This window comes from Chiloscyllium plagiosum, chromosome 10 (assembly GCF_004010195.1).
Source record: "Chiloscyllium plagiosum isolate BGI_BamShark_2017 chromosome 10, ASM401019v2, whole genome shotgun sequence".
Taxonomy (NCBI): Eukaryota; Metazoa; Chordata; class Chondrichthyes; order Orectolobiformes; family Hemiscylliidae; genus Chiloscyllium; species Chiloscyllium plagiosum.
The window spans coordinates 6064531-6085998 of NC_057719.1; the positions used below are offsets into that span (position 1 = coordinate 6064531).

Genomic DNA, 21468 nt, shown 5'->3' on the forward strand with positions numbered 1-21468 from the left:
CCACAGAACCTCCTATCTGTCCCCCTAACTATGGAGTCCCCAATGACTACTGCACTGCTCCTCTTCCCCCTTCCCTTCTGAACAACAGGAACAGACTCTGTGCCAGAGCCCTGTGCCCCACTACTATCCCCTGGTAAGTCATCCCTCGCAACAGTATCCAAAACGGTATGCTTATTGTTGAGGGGAATGGCCACAGGGGATCCCTGCACTGCCTGCTGGTTCCCTTTCCATCCCCTAACTGTAACCCGTCTGCCTTTTTCTTGTACCTGAGGAGTGACTACCTCCCTGTAACTCCTCTCAATAACCCCCTCTGCCTCCCGAATGATCCGAAGTTCATCCAGCTCTAGCTCCAGTTCCCGATCGCGGTTTTCGAGGAGCTGGAGTTGAGTGCACTTCCTGCAGATGTAGTCAGCAGGGACCCTAGTGGTGAACCTTACCTCCCACGTTCTGCAGGAGGAACATTCAACTGCCCTAACCTCCAATCCCATGATTCAACTGCCCCCAAAGAGACTTGAAAAAATAAGGAATGAAAAATAAACTCGTTACCATACCAATCTGGCGCACTGAACTTTTTTTTTGGTTAGAGGAGGAGGATGGGTGGGAGACACTACCCGAGTAGTGTTTCGGGTAATGCAACCACACAAACATATGACTTCCCAGAAGTCCTTCGCTTCTCCCTCGCACCTCTCGACAAATGGAGGCCCGACTCTCAAGGTAAGTCCCTTTCAATGCGGGAAAACGCAACCTTTCCGGCATCCCTCATTTCACCTCTCCTCCTCTCCTCGCCACTCTGGCAAAATGGAGCAATATTGGCAAAACATCTTTTCTTACACCTATAGTGGGTATGCTGGGTTTTCAAATGGGGATGATGGATTCAGGATTCAAACATTGGGCAGCTAGGGGTGTGTCTTGCATGGGTGATTTATTTGGAAGGGACACAATGATGTCTTTTGATCAGTTAGTAAGGAAATGTGAACTATCTAGCAGGGACCTCTTTCGTTTTTTTTCCAAGTTAGGAATTTTATTCAAAAAAAGACTACACTTTTGACTGATCCCTACAATTCCAACGAAGAGAGGAGGGTGCTCAGTGCTAAGAGTACACTTTCTGTTCGCACTTTAGATCATCAACTGGGGGGTAGCTCCTCAGATGACTTTGATCGGCTTTGCAGGGTATGGGAGAGAGAGCTAGGTGTTGAAGTCACCTCAGAGGCATGGGAAGATATTTGGGAAAATGCAAGAAAGATATCAATTTGCAATAGGACCCATGTTTGACAGTTGAAGATTATCCACAGGGTCCACTTGGCTCCGGATTGTTTGTCAAAATTTAAACCAGGGATATCTTCAACATGCCCCAAGTGAAGAGTTAGTATGAGTGAAGAGTTACCCATTGTCTCTGGTCCTGTGGTAAGCTTCAAACATACTGGAGCACTGTGGTGGGTGCAATGGAGGGGATTTTGGGTGTAAGGGTGAAGGACCCGATTTCTCCTCCTCTTGGCCTGCACAGTGTATTTCATGTAGATGCACATAAAAACTTTTCAGCATCCTCACTTTCTGCGCAAGAAAGCATCTCTTGTTTGGGTGTCCTGTCGGTTTGACGTAAGATCACCACCGATTTTCCTGCTCCTCGGATGCTGCTTGACCTGCTGTGCTTTTCCAGCACAACTCTGATTTAAACTCTGGTTTCCAGCATCTGCAGTTCTCACTTTTGCCCTGTAAGATTGTTATCCCCCTTGGATTTTCTTACAAGTGTTGTACACCACAAAACTGAAAATTTCTATAAGACATGGCAGCTCTTTTTGGAATTCCTGGACACAGATCTGTCTCCCACCTAATAAGGGCTTTTATAGAGCCGTAACGATTGTGCTTTACATGTCCAATATCCAGAGAAGGGGGACTGCGAACATATGAATAGGTGAAACTTAATGCTCTCGATATTCGAGAGTTAGTGTTTTGTTTTGCTGAGCTGTGTTATTATTTATCAGTTTGTTAGTTATTATTTATTCAGTTAAGTAGTTAGTTGGGATTTTTTCATATATATATATATTTATACATTTGTACAGGAGGGCGATTTAGGTTTTATAAATTCTTTTTTTGTGTACTTTTTTTGTATTTTTAAAAACTCTATTTTTCAGTAAAAATCTAGTAGGGTGGAAAAATGTAAAGATAGTGTTTTCACTTATCAGGAAATCCAAGCTAAAGGTTATAAATCTAAGAACACTTAGAAATCCAGCGGGGAATTCAAGGAAACATTTTCACCCTGAGTGTAGTTAGAATGTAGAACTTACTACCACTGGAATTAGTTGAAGTAAATAACATAAATGCATTCAAGAAGCTATGAAAACATGAGGGAGTATGGTATAGAAGGATTTGGTGATGGATTTAGATGATGTGGGGTGTGAGGTGGTGCTCATGGAGTTAAAGCATTGACCTCTTTCTGTGCTGTAAATTGCATGCGGCATATCAACAGACATTGGCAACATGTCCAAAGCAAATAAGGTCAATCACATTAAGTTCTGCCAGACCTTCCACTATGCGCAATGTATTTTTTCAAATAAGTGTTACCAGTTGTTTTTGAAGCTGTTAGTTATTAACAATTTTCCAGGCTGCATCTGGAAAGAAAATGCCTTTCATCACATCACTGAAGAATCACTGCAATCACACAAGAGGAAAAGATGTGAGCCACATGGTTAACTACCAGAGGTGTTTGTGTTGTTAAAGGTTACCCCAGGGGACAGGAGGTCAGAGTGTTGATGATCCTTGGGACCTTCACATTCGAGGTTATTGTTTTCCAGTTGCAAAGGGAAAAGGAACCCACTGCATTCCTATATAAGTCTGACTATCAAGTGGGAAATGTGTTTTTTCGTTTAAAAATGACATTCACTTCACAAACAAAGCACAATTCATGTCCATTGCAACTGGCTCTGCAATTTTCAAAAGGAAATTGGATTTATTGTTGAAAAGGAAAGTTGGCAGACAGATGAGCTACGTAAGAATATCAGAAATAGGAGCAGGAGATTATACACCCATTGAGCCTGTTCTGACATTCAGTACAATTGTGGCTTCAAGCCCAACAAATTTGAGTTACTTGAGAAAATAACAAGCAGGACAGATAAAGGAGAACCAGTAGAAGTAGTGTATTGGATTTCCAAAAGGCATTTGATAAGGTACCGTACACAAGGTACTTCAAACTTAATAAGATAAAAACCTATAGTTTAAATGCTGTATATTAGCATGAATGGAGGATTGGTTAACTAATAGAAGACAGAGGGTTGGGATAAAGAAATCATTTTCAGGGTGATGACCTAACTAGGGGAGTTCACCAGGGATCAGTACCTTTTAACAACTACTATTCTGTGTTTTACTGTTAAGACCAAAGTGAATAACTTAATGGATATCCACATTCTACTCCATCTGCCATCTTGCTGCCCTCTCAGTAATCTGTCTTTATCTCTTAGTGACTCTCTATGTCCTTCTCACAGCTTACATTCCTATCTAACTGTGTTTCATCACCTAACTTAGATATATTACTCTGTCTCTTTGTGTATAAGTCATTAATCTGGAATCTAACTAGCTGAGATTCTAACACTCATCCTTCCAGCATTCTACAAGTCAAAGCCAACTTGAAAATGCCCCAGTTATTGCTACCCTTTCCCTCCCATTATTAACCAATCCTCTAATCAATTCTAAACTTCACTCCCTACTTTGTATTCTTGTCTTTAATATTAACCTTTTGTGTGTCACTTCATCAGATGCTTTTTGAAAATCCAAGAATATGACATCTACTGGATTTCCACGTCACCAAACCAAATTGACTTTGATTATGTTATGCTTTTTGAAGCACATTGTTAAGACTTTATTGATAACAGATTCCATCACTTTCTAACTGACCAATAACAGGCTATCTGGTTTATACTTCACCATTTTCATTCCTTCACATTTCTTGAATAAAAGAGTTATATTTGTAAATCTCATTCCAGAATCAAGGAAAACCATCGCCAGTATTTCACTATCATTACAGCCATATCTTCTAGAACTGTGGGACCTGTTGGCCTATGTTGTGGAGATTCATTGAAAAATGATTCCTTGAGTTTCTCGAGTGCTTTTTCATTAAATGACTTACTTTCATCATCCTTGGCTCCTAAGTTACTCCCTAAATCTGCTTTGTAATTGGTGCCTTCTACTCTGAAAGAGACAGTCAGGCACAATGGGCTGAATGGTGTCACCTGCGCCTCAGTGTAGGGCTGACCACACTGCATTCATGTCAGGCTCACTCTCCCCTGTGAGCACTATACTCTCAGAGGTACCACTTTTCAGGCAGGATATTAAGTTAATGCCTGTCCCCCCTCCGAGTTGGTTCTCAGAAATACTATGATGTCGAGCTTTCTCTCATAGCCTTGTTAACATTTGCCCCACAATCATTAGATAATCTGGTCATTGTCTCATTTCTGTTTGATGGCATGCCATACACAGATTGACTGCAGCATTTTCCTATATTACAACAGTGAGTAAACATGAAAAACCACTTCACTACTCATGAATTACATAGATTGGTGTAGATGTAGTTGTTAAGGGCATTATAGAAATTTGACTCTACTTCTCTCTTTGATTCTATGAGTGATGACATTTTCTTCTGATTCAGTCAATGTTGCCTAAGGGTTAAAAATTAAGTCAAACCATATTTTTCTCTGTTTGAAAAGAGACCTACCAATTAAATGTCTCCCTGTCTCGTCCTGTTGCAGGGGCTGGTCTTACAGCAGCTAGGCCGCTGCAGCCTGGCCGAGAAGATCCTCCGCGATGCTGTGCAGGTCAACTCCACCGCCCACGAAGTATGGAACAATCTGGGGGACGTACTGCAGGCCCAAGGTGATGACGATGCTGCAACTGAATGTTTCCTCACTGCGCTGGAACTGGAAGCCAGCAGCCCTATTGTCCCCTTCACCATCATCCCCAGGATACTCTGAGCCAAGTGTCTGCTTCCAGTGGGGTAGTGGTCTCAAGGAGGCGTGCACGTTTCCAGCTGCAAGAGGGAAGCTCTATACAATTCCTTCCCAGTCCTTTCAGCTCTCTGCTGTGATTTTACAAGCTTGTTTTACTATGGACCAAAGCATTCCAGGGGCAAATTTATTTGATCTATAACCCACCCCCACCTCAAGCAATCCTTGTCTTTTTATTTAGTTCCAGATTTCAGCCACTGTACTCCGGCACAAGTTATAGGTTCAGCTGATGCCCTTTGGTACCCCAGCTGTAGTTCCCATGTCAGGTTGCTGGAACAACGTTTGACCAGCCCATGGTCCAGGGGATGACAGCAACTGAGTATATGGCCTTGTCTTCGCTAGATCGTTCTCTCTCTGTGCAATTTCCAGCATTGAGTCACTGGCTTATTTTTGATCTCTTTCTCCCACCTGCCCCAAACCCCTGGGGAGATCAGGGCCTTCTCCTGCTTGTGCGCCTCAGCACCTCCTTCCCTGTATTCTGTTGGAATGTTACTTTATCATCTACCTCTTCCTTTTCTCAGTCTCCCAACCAACTCTGTCTCTTTCTCTCCTGGAATTATAGGCCTGTCATCGTGTAGGTTTTCAATATCATCTCAAAGTTGCCCTCTAACTTTGGCACTGAATCTCAGCCAGGGCCTGGTTAGGGTAACAAAGCACAGTGGTGCAGTAGAGATCCTGTGCAGGGAGTAGGCTATTGAATCGGGTGAGGGGTACTTGCACACTGAGCATAACTGGAGAACATTTGCTGTCCACACCCCCTGCATAGCTGAGAAACTTGGGCCCTGAAACAGCCTCATCTCAAGAATCAGTCCCTGACCCTGTTCATTGCTGTATATATCTCAATTCTTACAGATCTTGGCATTCGTATTTAAGATAAGTCCAAAAGTAAGGTATCAGGGCCATTAACAACCCTTCCAACCTCCAACATGACAAAATTCAACTGGGGCAAATGAATGAGTGACAACTATCAGGACAAATAGCCTGTAGCTGAAACCTCTGCTGTGCCCGAGCTGGTGGTGGAGTATGTTTTAACTTGAGATCAGAGTGAAGAAAATGTCCGTTTCCCAGCAGCTACCTTCCATAAGAAATTTCTGAGATGATGCTGTCTTTAAAATAACAGCTGCTCCACTGAAATAACCTGCAGTCCTCTCCCTTCTGATGCGTTCGTATTGAGATTCCCTCTTTGCTGGAAGATTCACCCTACTTCATTAGCTTTCATCCAATTGTTACAGATATATTGTCTCTTTCAAGATTTGCACGGCAAAATGCAATTAAGAATGTTGTCAATCTCTATATCTGAATCATATATATTTATGTAAGGCAATGTTATATTTATATATTTGGACTTTATTCAGTAAGAGGTGACTAGTAACTGGTGTAACTCTAAATTGCTGAGCTTTAAACATAGAATGCTTCCTACGTTGGACTTAATTTTCAGTGTTGGAATACTGTTGTTTCACCTTTGAACTCTACATTGCATTCAAACTGTGGGACCATGTAGTGAAAAGGATCAACCAGTGATAGATGAATCACTAGATTAGAGTCCTTTAAAGGAACAAAATCCTACACAGATTAATTGTCTCAGAGTTATTCCAGTACATAGTAACTGCCCTGTTAAGTGGATAAATCCTTATTTATATTAGACTGGAGAAGTTGAATGCTCTTCAACAAAAGAAATACCCGACAGTTGTCAGCATGTGGAGTGTGCGATAATCACTGGTCCGATGTGTGTTGTCAGTCATTGCCTGTAATCACACTGAAGGCTTTTCCTGGGTGTTTTCTGGTGAGTAGTGCTACGCTGTCAAAGGATGCCTCTTCCATTTGAAATTAGAATCGCTCGTTCTAACCCAATTTCTTTTCACCTCTGAGCAGAATTGCTGGATGTTGTCTCTTAAGCCAAAGGGCCTGCCCCGAGACCACCTTTGGTGATGCCATTAGTCACTGAAGCTGCCAGAACATTGTATATGTCAAGTGGTTTTCAAACTTTTCTGAGTGGATCTTCCCCTTCTGCAGCCACACACTGGGGGAGCCTCCTAAAATATTGACATTCCTGTAAATACAAATCCACATTTTGGGGGGATACCCAGTTGTTACAGCCACACTCACAGTGATCCCCAGCAAACACCTTGATCCACTCCCAATGACACCCACACACACCAAATTCTGTGATCTGCTCCCAGTGATAAATGTGGAGTCCCAACCCTGGAGTTCACCAACAAATATAGACACACTCCTGAGGTACCCCACAACCTCAACCCAGTATCGACATATGCCCAAGAATGAACATTAACTGTGGAGCTATTCCCAGGAATCGCTGGTGGATGCTAAGTATTACAACAAGTTATCTTTAACCTTCCTGTACGGGTAAAGAGAATGATTACTGAATGGACGAAATAAAACCAATAATAATTCTGTAAACAGACATAAAAGTGAATTTTCTTTTATGTCCCCTTCATCTGAGTGCATGGACTCCTCGCCTGTACATCATCATCCCACTGACATATCCACTACCCCTTACACATGTACCAATTTTCACCTCCCCTGTATCCGCTACCCCTTCCCCTGTATCCGCCACCCTTTTTCCTGTATCTACCACCCTTTTCTCTGTATCTACCACCCCTTTCCCCTGTATCTGCGCTACTTCTTTCCCCTGTATCTGCCACCCCCATACCCTGTATCTGCCACCCCATTTGCCTGTATCCACCACCCCATTTGCCTGTATCCACCACCCTTCTCCTGTATCCGCCACCGTCTTCCCCTGTAACCGCCACCCTCTTCCCCTATGTGCACCTCTTCCTTCCCCCATTTCTTTCAACATTTAACCTATGTATCACCAACACTTTGCTCCCTTTAAGCTTAAACTTTGTGCTACACCAGCACGAGCTGGTATTCAGGGAAAAAGGTTTTTAAAATAGTGTTTCAAAAGAGAAAGGAATGGTAATACTTTAAATTTAAACAGCTGTGAAAGAGTGACCCTGAAAGAAGTCACTGTTCAGGTCTGTAGCCCTCAGCACAGATAAGATGTCCAGGCGTGAAGGCTCCTCTGCATATCTGAGACTGGTGTCTCAGCCCATTAAAGAGAAACATTACAAACAGCTTTTGAAGTTATGCACATGCACACCCCTGCTCAAACGTCCTCGTGAATGTAAATGCTATTTATTTGATCGGTTTACTGACCAAGCGTCTGAAAACCAGTCTGGCATAAAGCACAGAATGATTGATCTTCATTAGGTATCAAACTGATGAGGCAGTCAGTCAGCACTGTGCACTGGAATGTGCAAGATGTTTGAGTAGTATTCAAACCGAGTACCCAGAGAATTCTTTCAGAAACTCAATCTGGTGCCTTGTAATTTATGTTTAGAACTGAGCCTTTCTTGCCATCGCTGGATATAGCTGCACAATCCAAATGGGTAAGGGCAATAAAATGTTATTACAAGCAAAGTTCTTCACCTCTATGGTCTGTTTGGTGTTTTGAGTTGGCATGTTAATAAATACTGATATCTCTCTGGGATTGTCAAATGTTGCAGTATCCAATGGGACATCATCTGTAGTGACATCATAACTACTCTGTAACTGCCTTTGACTAAATCTGCAACCAGACCCCAGTGACATAGTGAAGCCGACGGTGAAATGATGATTTATGTTCCTTCTCTTCAACCATAGCCTGCCCCACAACCCCCCGCGACTTCCTAGAATCCTTGGGATTCTAGCACATTGCACTAGTTTGAATCACTGGTCAGCAGTGGGTGGGAAATCTACAGTGGGCCTCCATCTCTCCGTCACTGCTGACTCCTGCTGGACAAGGTACACAGCTGGATTTCAGATCAGGGCCAAGTTGGGATTCTGTGTGATTGCCCATGCAGTGGAATAGCCAGCCATGCATGTTGGCTGGTACAAAAAGATGGCCACTTAGGCCAAGGCTAACAGAGGGCCATAAGTAGCTCCTACCTGAAGGAACTATATTCCAGGAAGAATTAACGCCATCAGAGGCAAGAAAAGTAAAGAGCATTTGGTCACTGAAGTCAGCTTTTGAGTCAGATTCAAGCTCGAACAAAAAAATATAACTGGATCCTTACTTTAATAAAAGGCACATTAAAAATTCAGCAGTGTAAAAATATTTGTTTTGTTTCTGATTACGTCTGCCAAGTGTGTGTTTAGTGTATATTTCAAATGGGTTTTACTTGGGCGTTGCTGTATTTGTAGCTGCAAGTTTCATGTATGAAAAATAGCACAAGTGTAATGTGTGTGCATGCTGGGCTCAAACTGGCAGCTGTCGATACATCTTCATTGCAACTGATGTGAAGAGAAGATATTGTTAATGAAGTGTGACTGATGTTATCATGTTCTGTAATTGGTCATTTTTTGCACAAGCTCAATATTTATTGATTGTTATTAAACTTATTTTCAAATGGACATGGTCTGATTATTTCTTTCCCTTATTTGTGACTACATTAATCCACCAGTGGTGATTTCCCTGATGGGGGGAACTGAACCACATGGATCCAGGATGACGTCAGATTGTCCGTCTGAAATCCATGCCAATTTGGACAGGATCTACAGGGTGTGACTGACCTCACGTTCAAAGGTCAGGCAAGGTTCAGTGGAACTTCATCACTTGGTCACCTGCCGGTTCTCTGTCCCCTCGTAGTTCCACTCCTACAACCCCATTCATTTGGAGAGTGTCCCAATAGACAGGGTGGGGCTCAGTTGTGATCATTTGATCCAAGACCAAGCCATTACTGGCTGCCCTTTACTGCACTGGCAGAGGTGGGGACCAGAAGCCCAACTGCCTTTTGAGGGGAACATCAGACCCCCACCCCCACCCACTCAGCCATCCTTACAAACGCGCACACCATTTCAAAGAACATGGCAGATGTTATCTCCACAATGTCTCAGCCACAATTAGCAAAACATATTGGCTGTCATCCTGTTGCTGCTTGTGGGACCTTGCTGTACAAATTGTCTGCTCCCTTTCCAGTGACTGCACTTCATCAGCTGTAGAGTGTGGTGCTTGGTGAGCCCCTAAGATGTCATGAAAGACACTTGCATTACAGGCCTGTTTTTGTGAGGATAGGTGTTTGGTGCTGCCCAACACCTCTCCCATTTGAATGGATTTTCTGAGTCATAAGACTATAAGACATAGGAGCAGAAATTGGGCTCTTTGGCCCATCGAGTCTGCTCCGCCATTCAAAAGTGGCTGATAGGTTTTCCAACCCCATTTTCCTGCTTACTCCCCGTAACCTTTAATCCCCTCGGCAATGAAGAACTTATCTATTGCTGTTTTAAATATACTCAATGACCTAACCACCTCAGCCTTCTGTGGCAATGAATTCCACATCTTCACCGATCTCTGGCGAAGCATATTTCTTCTTATCTCCGTTTTAAAGGGTCTTCCCTATACTCTAAGGCAGTGCCCTCAGGTCCTCCTCTCTTCTGCCAATGGAAGCATCTTCCCAACATCCACTCTGCCCAGGCAATTCATAATTACAATACATCTAGTACCGACAGAATAATTACATGATTAATTGCTTAATTGTAACAACAACAGCATGGAACTAGGGATTCTCAATATCTACTAGCCACTAATAAGTCTGAAAGGAAATCCAAGAGAAATCTCATAGAGACTGATTTTGTTCAGTTTTTAATGGGAAGTGGTTGCAGAGGTTAGTGTAGCATTTTAGAGAAGGCATATGAGCAAGAATATGGGCCCATTTTGAGTCCATTGGTCTGTTAAGTGTGTTCCAAATGTCGTATTGTACTCCTGACCCTGACATCTTAGTTGCAGTCCCCGGTTAACTGCTATCTCAGACAGGACCTACTGTGCTCTCACAGATTAGTTCCAATGTGAATTGCATGCTGTGTCATTGAATAAGGATGAACACATCCCATTCTACTTTATTTCACGTGCAGTCATGCCACAGCTCTCAGGTATTCACTTTTTTCTCTTGAATATTCCTGCTATTCTCTGAGGAATGACATTTCCTGGGATTTTTCTATTAATGTAGTTAAGGAAAACCTCCAATTCTCCTTCCATACCTCATAATTTTGGATTTCTTTGTTGAAGCATGGTCTTCATTGGATTCTTGTTCAGTGACTTCAAATCAGAAGACACCATTGGGTTTCTAATAGCTGTCTGCAATTGGTTCCAGCTACCTCATAGCTCCTGATCCCCAGCTGCTTTCTGTAACCGCTCTAAACTGTTCCAGAGCTAGCCTTTGACCACCTGTGTGGGAGAGATCACAGATTAAAAACCCAAAACCAAAAGAAAATCTCTCAGCGATGTATCTTCACAACAATGTAGTGTACGTTGGATATCCCAGCATCACAACAGATTTATCTGCACAACAAAAAAGTGTGGCAATGCAGTAGTCACAGGGGTTTTCTTTGTAATAGGCCTGGGACATCAGAACAGAAATAGACCATTCAGCTCCTTGAGCAATTGGATGAGATCATGGCTTATCTGTGGCCTATCTAAATATGCCTGCCGTTACAGCAGATCCTTTAATACTTCTGCTTAGCAAAAAAAAACTATCTCAAAATGAGTTCCCCTGATTCTAAACTCTATTGGAGTTGAAATTGGGAGATTATATGTCAGGTAGCTGCTGTTTCACTGTCACATTTTTTGATGAGTCAACTATTAATCCAAGTCACAGGATTCAGTATTTTATAGGACCTGGCACATTATGATTTGTGTTGTACAACGTGCTTGGTCTCTAAACAATCTGTGACAGATTCAACCCCTGCCACCAAATTGGAACAATCATCAATCTGAAATGACATCCAGTGTGACAGTGACAAAGGTAAACTATCCTTCCATTTTCTCTTCTCTAATCTTTGATGATTACCCACACCATCCTCCTCCAGTGCCTCTCCATTATCATCCAAATGGGTGAAACTAGGCTTCCTTGTATTTAGTCATAGTGAGTGTATCGTTTGTTGTTGCTTCTCTTCCCACACAAATTGTCATCTCTGCTGTTAGCCAGTGATCTATCTTTGGCCCTTCCTGTATCTCATCTGCATGCTTCCCTTAGGTAACACCATCTGAAAATGTTGTCTCTACTGACCCAACTCTCTCAACATCTCCACCCACCATGACTGAACTGTTGCTTACAGGATGCTCATCTGACATTCAGTGCAAGAAAGCTCCTTCAAATACATATTGTGAAGGCTGATAACATTGTCATTGAGATGTACATCATTGAGATGGAAACAGATGCTTCAGTCCAACTTGTCCATGCCAAACAGGTATCCTATAATAATTTAGTCCCATTTGGCCCATATCCCTCTAAACCCTTCCTATTCATATACCCATCCAGGTATATTTTAGATGTTGTAATTGTACCGGCCTCCATCACTTCCTCTGGCAGCTCATGCCACCCTCTGCGTGAAAAAAATTGCCCCTTAGGTCCTTTTTAAATCTTTCTCCTCTGACTTTAAACATATGCCCTCTAGTTTTGGGACACCCCCCCCCCCCCCCCCGCCCCTCTACCCCCTCCCTCCCCTGCCTCTCTTGATTTTATGAACCTCTATAAGGTCACCCCTCAGTGTCCGACCCTCCAGGGAAAATACCTCCAACTTATTCAGCCTTATAGCTCAAACCCTCCAAATATGGCAACATCCTTGTAATTTTTTTCTGAATGCTTGCAAGTTTCATGACAGGAAGGTCAGAATTGCATGCAGTATTCTGAAAGTGGACTAACCAATGTCCTGTGGAGCCGCAACATGACCTCCCAACCCCTATACTCAATGCACTGACCAATAAAGGCAAGTGTACCAAATGCCTTCTTCATTGTGTTTAATCTCTAAACATGATTCCCGAGCTCCTGATCAGTGCCCTCTTGTGAGTCACTCTTTGAGACTAAAACAGTCTCTTCACAAACCTGGGATTGTGCCTGGCTCCAAGATGATCTTCTGACCATATAACACTAATCCTACCTATTTCCACCTGCATAACATCACCTGACTTCACCTCTGTCTCAACACATCTGTTGAAAATCTGATTCATGCCCTTGTCACCCTTGACTCTATCTGATGCACTCCTGGCTAGTGTTCCATGTTCCACAAGTTGTACTTGAGGTCACCAAAATCACTGCAATCTTTGTCCTCACTTGCCAAATCCTATTCCCCTATCATTTCGGTGCTCTGTCACCCACACTGGCTCCTGCTCAGACAAAGCTGTGATATTAAAATTCCTTGTTTTCAAATCATGTTTTTGCTGCACTTTATCTCTGTAATTTCCTCCAACACAGGAACCCCTCAAGAGATGCACTGATCCAATATTGTCCTCTTGACCGTCCTCAATTTTAATCAGTTCAGCATTAGCAATTGTGCTTTTGCTAATGAGAAGTTGGAGAGATTGAACGTGAGGAATCTTTAGCCCACATCCTGTGAGCTGACTTTAGCCCACATCCTGTGAAAAAGATACTGGTACAAGTGATCATGAGCTATCTTCTTGAACTGCTGCAGTCCATTTGCTATAAGTTGACCCACAATGCCAAAGAGGGAGGGATTTTGACCCAGTGATAGTGAAGGAAAGGCAATACATTTCCAAGTCAGGATGGTGAGTGGCTTGGAGGGGAACTTGCAGGGGATGGTGTTCCCTTGTCCTTTTAGGTGTCGAGGTCACAGATTTGGTAGGTGGCACCAGGGAATGTATCAGAATGTGCCCAAAAGAAAAATGAAAGCAAATAAGACCAGGTAAGTCTGTGATCTGTTCTACTCAAACTCAACCCATCATTGAACTTTCCTGTCTGTTTCCAAAGAGACAATCTAGTCACATCATGCACACAGAATGCAGATGGGCAATAACTTTTTGCATTGATTTATATTTTTGGTTTTTACCATAGCAACACTTGGCACTTTAACAAATTAAAACAGCAAATCAGTCAAGCTTGTAGAATTTCAATTACATTATGGCTATCAGATTGCAATGTTAACTGATGTTTGGATTTTTTTTGCATTTTAGGTCATTGGGAATAAGAACAAAGGAAATCAATCTCCATTTGCAAATAATACGCTGATCCCTATGTTTGTTTTGAAGCCAGATCGGGTCTCATCATGTGTTAATGTGGTTGATCTCCGTTGTGGCAGCAGTAAGGGTGTGCTGTTATTCTTGTCCATGGTACAGGGTAGATAGAGAATGTGCCAGTTCATAGGTAAAAACAAGCACTGCAGATGCTGAAAACCAGAGTCTAGATTAGAGTGGTGCTGGAAAAGCACAGCAGTTCAGGCAGCAACCAAGGAGCAGGAAAATCATCGTTTCGGGAAGGGCTTTTGCCCGAAACGTCAATTTTCCTGCTCCTCGGATGCTGCCTGAACTGCTGTTTATTTCCAGCATCACTCTAATCTAGAATGTGCCAGTTCATTACTATTTAGCATCCACTGTTCAAAGTTATGTTTCTCCACTCAGGCTTGGGATGTGGGTATCACAAAGCCAGCAATTCTTGACAATCACAGCTGTCTTTGAGGAAGTCCTGGTGAGCTACCTTTTGGAACTGCTGCAGTTTTTGTGTGTAGCTACAATTGCTGCTAAGGATGAATTGTGGGATTTCAGCTGTCAATAGTGAGCTGTAGGCAAAAGTGAGGACTGCAGTTGCTGGAAACCAGAGTTTAGATCAGAGTGGTGCTGGAAAAGCACAGAAGGTCAGGCACCATTCGAGGAGCATCTTTCCTGATGAAGGGCTTTTGCTGAAACATCAGTTTTCCTGCTCCAAATAGTGAGCTGTAGGCCATACATTTAGAAGGTACGAAGGAAAAGCCATAATGAGTTGCATCTTGTAGGTGGTACATCCTGTCACATCCATGCACTGGTTGTGGAGGGAATGGATGTTCAAAGTGGTGAATAAACTGATAATTGTGTCCTGTATGGGCAATAATATTTTTAGGTAAAAACAGATGCTGGAAACCAGAGTCTAGATTAGAGTGGTGCTGGAAAAGCACAGCAGGTCAGGCAGCATCCAAGGAGCAGGAAAATCAACGTTTCAAGCAAAAGTCCTTCATCAGGAATATTTTTAGGTGTGCCTTCATCCAAGAAATTCAGAATATTCCTTCAGATTTCTGACTTAAGTCTTGGAGGTAGTGGTCAGGCTTAGGGGAGTCAATTAGTGAGTTACTCATTGTAGCATTCCTCGCCTCTGACCTGCTCTGGTAACCATTGTGTTTGTATAGGTGGTCTAGTTTAGTCTCGTCAAGTCTCACAGTCAAGTCTACAGTGTTGGCATTCATGGTCAAGTAGGTTCCCAGCTCTCTCTGTCTGTGTTCACATGTGAATAAAGGCTTATCCAAGCAAGTCTTTAGCAGGCACATCACCCCAGGAACTGTGAGGTTGCAGGAGAGATGCTTAAAGTAAAGGAGTGGTTACAGTACGAATCTGGTCAAACACGTTCAGTGTGAGCTGACAATAACTAGGGGAGATGAAAGACTGTTGAGCATGTCACTTTGCGGTGTTGGTCTGATCCACCTGTGATTCCAGGTGACACTCTATGTTGAGTCATAATCCCCTGTTTGAGGTGACGAGGTGAGCTTTTCAGTGTTAAAGGAATTGCTGTTGCAGTAAATGAGGGAGGTGGTGGTGGAGTGGTAATGTCACTGGCCTAGAGATCAAGACCCACTCCCAGGGCTTGGTTTCAAATCCCACCATGGCAGCTGCTGCAATTTAAAGTCAATTATTTAAGACATTCGAATGGCTAATAGTTGAAAGTGAGTCTCAATGACCATCAAGCTGTCACCAATTGGTTCATTAGAGTCTATTCGGGAAGGAAATCTACCTGGTCTGGCCTATATGTGACTCCAGACTCCCAGCAACATGGCTAGCCTAGCAAGGTACTCAAGGTGAAGTGGTCAGCAATGTCCACATTGTATATTTTAAAATATTAAGTTCGCACAGCAAGTTTCCACAAGCAATGATGTGTTCATGAACAGATAATGTATTTTTGTGATGTCAATTGCGGGATGAAAATTGGTCCAGGACATTGAAGAGAACAGTCCTGCTCTTCAAACCTTTAGCCAGACGGACTTCCACATCGAAATGAGGGGCCAGCAGGTTTGAATGCCTTGCTCAAAAGAGGACATCTCTCGCAGGGAAGCCCTGCCTCAGTATTGCATCAGAGTATCAGCTTAGATAATTTGATCAAGGCTTGGGAGTCAGACTTGAACCCAGTCAGCTTGTATCCAGGGGACAGAATGCTGCCCAGTGAGTTACAGCTATACCCAAACAGCAATGAATTAACTACAGTTTAATGCCTTTTCAATTAACATCACCTAATAGTTTCAGGAGGCAGGATTTGAAAGAGGTTTACATAAAACCTTAGTTTTGGAAGCATTAAGATGCACGCATGGGGCTCTGAGGAAGAATTTTCTAGCACTCTGAGGATGTCACAGAACGTGCCAGCAACCTGATGTCAGGTACAAGATGTCAGTTTAAAAAGAAAGAAGCAGAGTTTAATCTGTGACTGAATAATTTAAACTGAGGCCAGGCGTGGAGAGAGAGCTTCTTTGGTCCCGCTGTCCATCTGGAGCTCTGTCTAATCTTACTGTGGGTTGACAAGGGGATTCTGCTGATTAAATCATGAAGCCTCTATTGCCAGAGGTCTCTGGGACAGCTTTAAATGTTTAATATGATTTGTATCCAATCTAATTTAACTAATGCATTCGGCCTTTTGTTCGGGAATCTGAGCCAGGCTTGTACGTGTCTAATGACTGATTGAAGTTAGCATGACGGCCAGAGAATGAGAGAGATTCAGTAACTGTACTGGGTTCAGCTCTGGCCAATTCAGACAATCCCAGTGACAATGACCTCAGTCCATGACACTAATTCTCCGTCTGCAATCATTTTAAATCCATGTCCCGTTGCCATCTCTGTCCCAGCCTTCCACCACTGTGCTTCCATAAACTTTTCCAGATGTGACTCCAATGGAAAGGCTATGATCCCAGTGTGAAATGTTGCAGGATATGGGTGTGGTTGATTAAGTGATGGGTCACTGGGGAGAGGTGGAGTGGACAGATGGTGGTTCTCAGTTGCTGAGCAAGACAGGAGTTGAGGGTTGTTGGGAGACCAAGGTGGAGTATTGGGGGTGTGGGGAAGGGGGCAGGGTGTGTTGGGGAATGTGTTTGAACTGTTTAAACTGCAGGGATTTTTAATTTTAAAACACACTCAACTGCTTTTACTTTGTTGCAGCGTAAGGTTTAAAAGATCTGTCCTTTAGGCCAATCGCACCATTAAAAATAAACGAGCATTGAAGGGGTCTGAGATAGCACTCACACTGAGCTCCATGGCAACTGTTACTTGACTCCCATTCCACAGCCCCAAAATCCCACCCCATGATCCTTGCTAGGTGTCATAATCCACACTGCTCCACCCAAAGAGAAAATCCAGTGGCACAGCAGTAATAGGTGGGAATGAACATAGCGTTTGTACTGGAGCACCGTACTGAGGTACACAAGACATTGATTGCCATTCAGCCCTTCGAGCCTGCCCCACCATTCAATAAGGTCATGGTTGATCTGATGTTAACCTTCTTGCATATCCCTTTGGCAATCAAGAGTCTATCTACCTCAAAGTATTCACTTTCTCTAGAGCATCTTCTGTTATTTGCTCATGCCATTTCCAGTCCCTTTGGTGTTTGCACGATCTAATCTCTCCTGCTTCCAACCCTATCACACACCTCCCTTTTTGCTCTTTCCTGTTTTGCCCATTTCTTGTCCCACTGCACATGCCCACCTTTCCCAATTTAGAGATCGGTTCTTATCTGTAAACTCCTCAGTTTGAGTGGAGGTTAGTCAATCAGAAGCAATGTCCTCTCACTTTGCATAGCTGATTACTGACCTGTTAAACATTTTCAGGATTTCCCATTTTCAATCCAGCATCTCAGTTTCCAACCTATTGTTAGAAGGCAGTGAAACAGGTGGGGGTGGTTCAGGCATGTTCTATTTCCAAATGGTTTAACCAAACTGGTAAATCAAACAAAGCCTAAGAGAGAGAAAAAAATAAAAGTACAATTATGGAATTACGTGACACTGGCAAGGAAAGAACCTGCAGGGTCAACGATCGAGTTTGATCTGCCAATCAGCAGGATCATGCGGAATCTTTATCAATCACCTCCAAACCTGTTCTATCTTATTTTGAAACAACGCCTCCCACTTCAAAGAGTTTTGGAGAAAGAGTTTCTGATGGCAACTACTCTTTAGAGTCGTGGAGTCAGAGTCCTACAACATGGGGACAGGCCCTTCTGCCCAAACTGGTTCATGCCGACCAAAATGTCCAACCATGCTAACCCCATTTCCCTGCATTTGGCCCATATCCGTCTAAACCTTTCCTATCCATGTATTTGTCCAAATGCCTTTTAAACGTTGCTATTGTACCCACCTCAACAACTTCAGCTGGCAGCTCATTCCATGTGCATACACCCTCTGTGTAAAAAGGTTGCCCCTCAGGTTCCCTTTCATTCTTTCCCCTCTCTTTTTAAACTAATGCCCTCTAGTCCTTGATTCCCCAACCCTGGGAAAAAGACTGAGTGCATTCACCCCATCAATGCCTCACATGACCTTATACACTTCTATAAGGTCCCCCTCAGTCTCTTATGCTCTAAAGAAAAAAGTGCTAACTTGTCCAACCTCTCCCTCGAACCATTGAGTTCTGGTAACATCATTGTATTAAAGAAAACGATTTAAACATATCTTTCTCATTCTCTGTACTTTCATCCTATATTTTTTAGAAAACTTAAATAAAATGGAAGTCTCATAACGTAATGGCAAAGCCATCTCACGTTCTCGTAAACTCCCCTTCTTCCTATCTAAGTCTCTAAGCCTGACATCTAGTCACCAATCTTCCTTCTAAACTACACGGCCGTGTATTTGCTTGGAACTCTGCCCAGGCCAATGGGTATCGTCGCATTGCCTTCCAGTTCCAGGATACACACACCTCAGAAATCTGCACAGCAGCAAGAAAAATCACAGGGGATATAGCTAGTCCCAACATCATCAGGAAACAATCCAACATATTCCTCTTGCAACAACTGACTTTCTTCTACTTGTCCTGGTCATTCCAACATCCTTGATGAGGCCAGTATGTTGAAATTTGCCAAGTCATTTCCCAAGGTGAAATCAATTACAGACTCCAGCTTCTCACTACGGTCTGAAGTCCCCACCTGCTTCCAGAGGTCCATCATCCTGGAGCCAAAGCAAAATCATGCAGCTTGCCTGAATGACTGACACCCAGTAGCTCTGACCTCCATAACTATGAAGTGCTTCGAGAGGTTAGTCATGGCTCACATTAACTCCAGCCTCCCAGCCTGCCTTGATCCTTTGCGATTCGCCTACTGGCACAACAGTTCCACAGCAGATGCCATCTCCCTGGTCCTACACTCATCCCTGGAACGTCTGGATAACAAGGATACCTACATCAGGCTCCCACTTATTGACTACAGTTCCGCCTTCAACACCACAATTCCAAACAAACTCATCTCTGAACTCCGTGGTCTTGGCTCTCTCCTCTGTAACTGGATCCTCGACCTCCTGACCCATAGACCACAGTCAGTAAGAACAGGTGACAGCACCTCCTCCATGATAATCCTCAACACCAGAGCCCCGCAAGGCTGTGTACTCAGCCCTCTACTATACTCCTTATACATAAACCACTGTGTCGCCAAATTCTGCACTAACTCCATTTCCTAGTTTGCTGACGACACCATTGTTGTAGGTTGGATCTCAAACAATGATGAGGTGGAATACAGGAAAGACATGGTTTGCTTAGCTGCATGGCGTTAAGACAACAATCTCTCCTTTCTGGTTATTGGCTTCAGAAAGTGGAGTGGAGGGAATGCCTCTGTCTGTATCAGTGGAGCTGAGGGTGGAGACGGTGGAGAGCATCAAGTTCCTGGGAGTGATGATCACCATCATCCACCCACATCGACACCTCTACTTCCTCAGGAGGCTAAGGAAATTTGGGATCAATACTAGAAATTGCTGGAAAAACTCAGAATTCGAGCAGCATTTGTGGAGAGTGGCTTCAGTTTTTAACAAGGGAATTCAGCACGTCCACAAGAACTCTCATCAAGAGATGCACCGTAGAAGGCATCCTGTCTGGATCCATCACTGTGTGGTATGGCAACTGCACTTCCCAACACTGTGAGAAACTACAAAGAGTCATGAACACAGCCCAGTCCATCACTCAAGCCAGCCTTCTAGTCTCTACCATTCTCTTCCATCAGGTAGAAGATAGGTACATTCAAACATTTATATGAACAAATTCAAGAATAGCTTCTTCCCTGCTGTTACCAGACTTTTGAACAGGCCACTCAAATGTTAATTGTGATCTCTCTCTCTGCACCTTCTATTCTCTGTTCTGCTTCCCTGACGCACTCTGTCAATTTGCCTGCATAACGTGCAAAACAACACTTTTCACTGTATCCCGGTATATGTGACAACAATACACCAGTCAATCAACATACAAGGTCACTCTTCTATCCGATTGTGTATAATGGGGCTGGTTTGTAATCTCTACCTATAACTCCAATTCATATTTTTCTCCGTCATTAGCTCCTCTGGAAGACCATTTGTGTCATTAGCCAGCAGAAGCAATTGACATGTTCCTGTGTCTGTAAAAACCATTAATGCTTTACCTCATTCAGTCAAAGGATGAATAAATACCTCTCCCTGTGATCATAACTGTCCCGAGCCATCTCCCCTTTCTAATCAATGCTGAGGGAACACACTGTTCCTCTATCACTGCTACAGTTTATACCCCCTTTTCCTTTTCTGATACACTCTTTGCTTAAGGTTCATTGGGTGAGATTCTGAATGTTTACTTTGCATCAGTGTTCACTGAGGAGAGGAACATGATGAATGTTGAGATTAGAAATAAAAGTTTGATTAGTCTGGATTATGTTGACATAAGTAGGGAAGCTGTGTTGGGTATGCTAGAGGTTATTAAGGTGGACAAATCCCCAGGACCGGTTGGGATCTATCCCAGGTTTCTGAGGGAGGCGAGAGAGGAAATAGCTGGGGCCCTGACAGGTATCTTTGTAACATCCTTAAATACAGGTGAGGTGCCGGAGGACTGGAAGGTTGCTCATGTTGTCCCCCTGTACAAGAAGGGTAGTAGGGATATTTCAGGTAACTACAGACTAATGAGCCTGACGTCAGTGGTGGGAAAGTTGCTGAAAAAGGGACTGAGGGATAGGATCTATTTATATTTAGAAAGAATGGGCTTATCAGTGATAGGCAACATGGTTTTGTGCGGGGGAGATCGTGCCTTACCACCTTAAGAGTTCTTAGAGTAAGTGACCAAGTTGATAGATGAAGGAAGGGCTGTTGATGTCATATACATGGACTTTGGTAAGGCATTTGATAAGGTCCCCATTGTTAGACTAATGGAGAAAGTGAAGTCACATGGTGTGCAGGATGTTCTAGCTAGGTGGATAAAGAACTGGTTGAGCAACAGGAGACAGAGAGTAGTAGTTGAAGGGAGTTTCTCGAA

At 43.3% G+C, this 21468-nt stretch overlaps 1 protein-coding gene across 2 annotated transcripts in view; it reads left to right on the plus strand.

Moving 5' to 3' along the window:
* The window catches only part of ttc7b (tetratricopeptide repeat domain 7B), a 355708-nt gene extending 348008 nt beyond the window's left edge, over nt 1-7700 (plus strand). For both annotated transcript variants that reach the window (XM_043696948.1, XM_043696949.1), the window contains one exon: nt 4740-7700. In XM_043696948.1, coding sequence (XP_043552883.1) covers nt 4740-4961 — 222 coding nt within the window. In that variant the 3' untranslated portion in view covers nt 4962-7700. The remainder of the gene's footprint in view (nt 1-4739) is intronic.
* The last annotated feature ends 13768 nt before the right edge of the window (nt 7701-21468 follow it).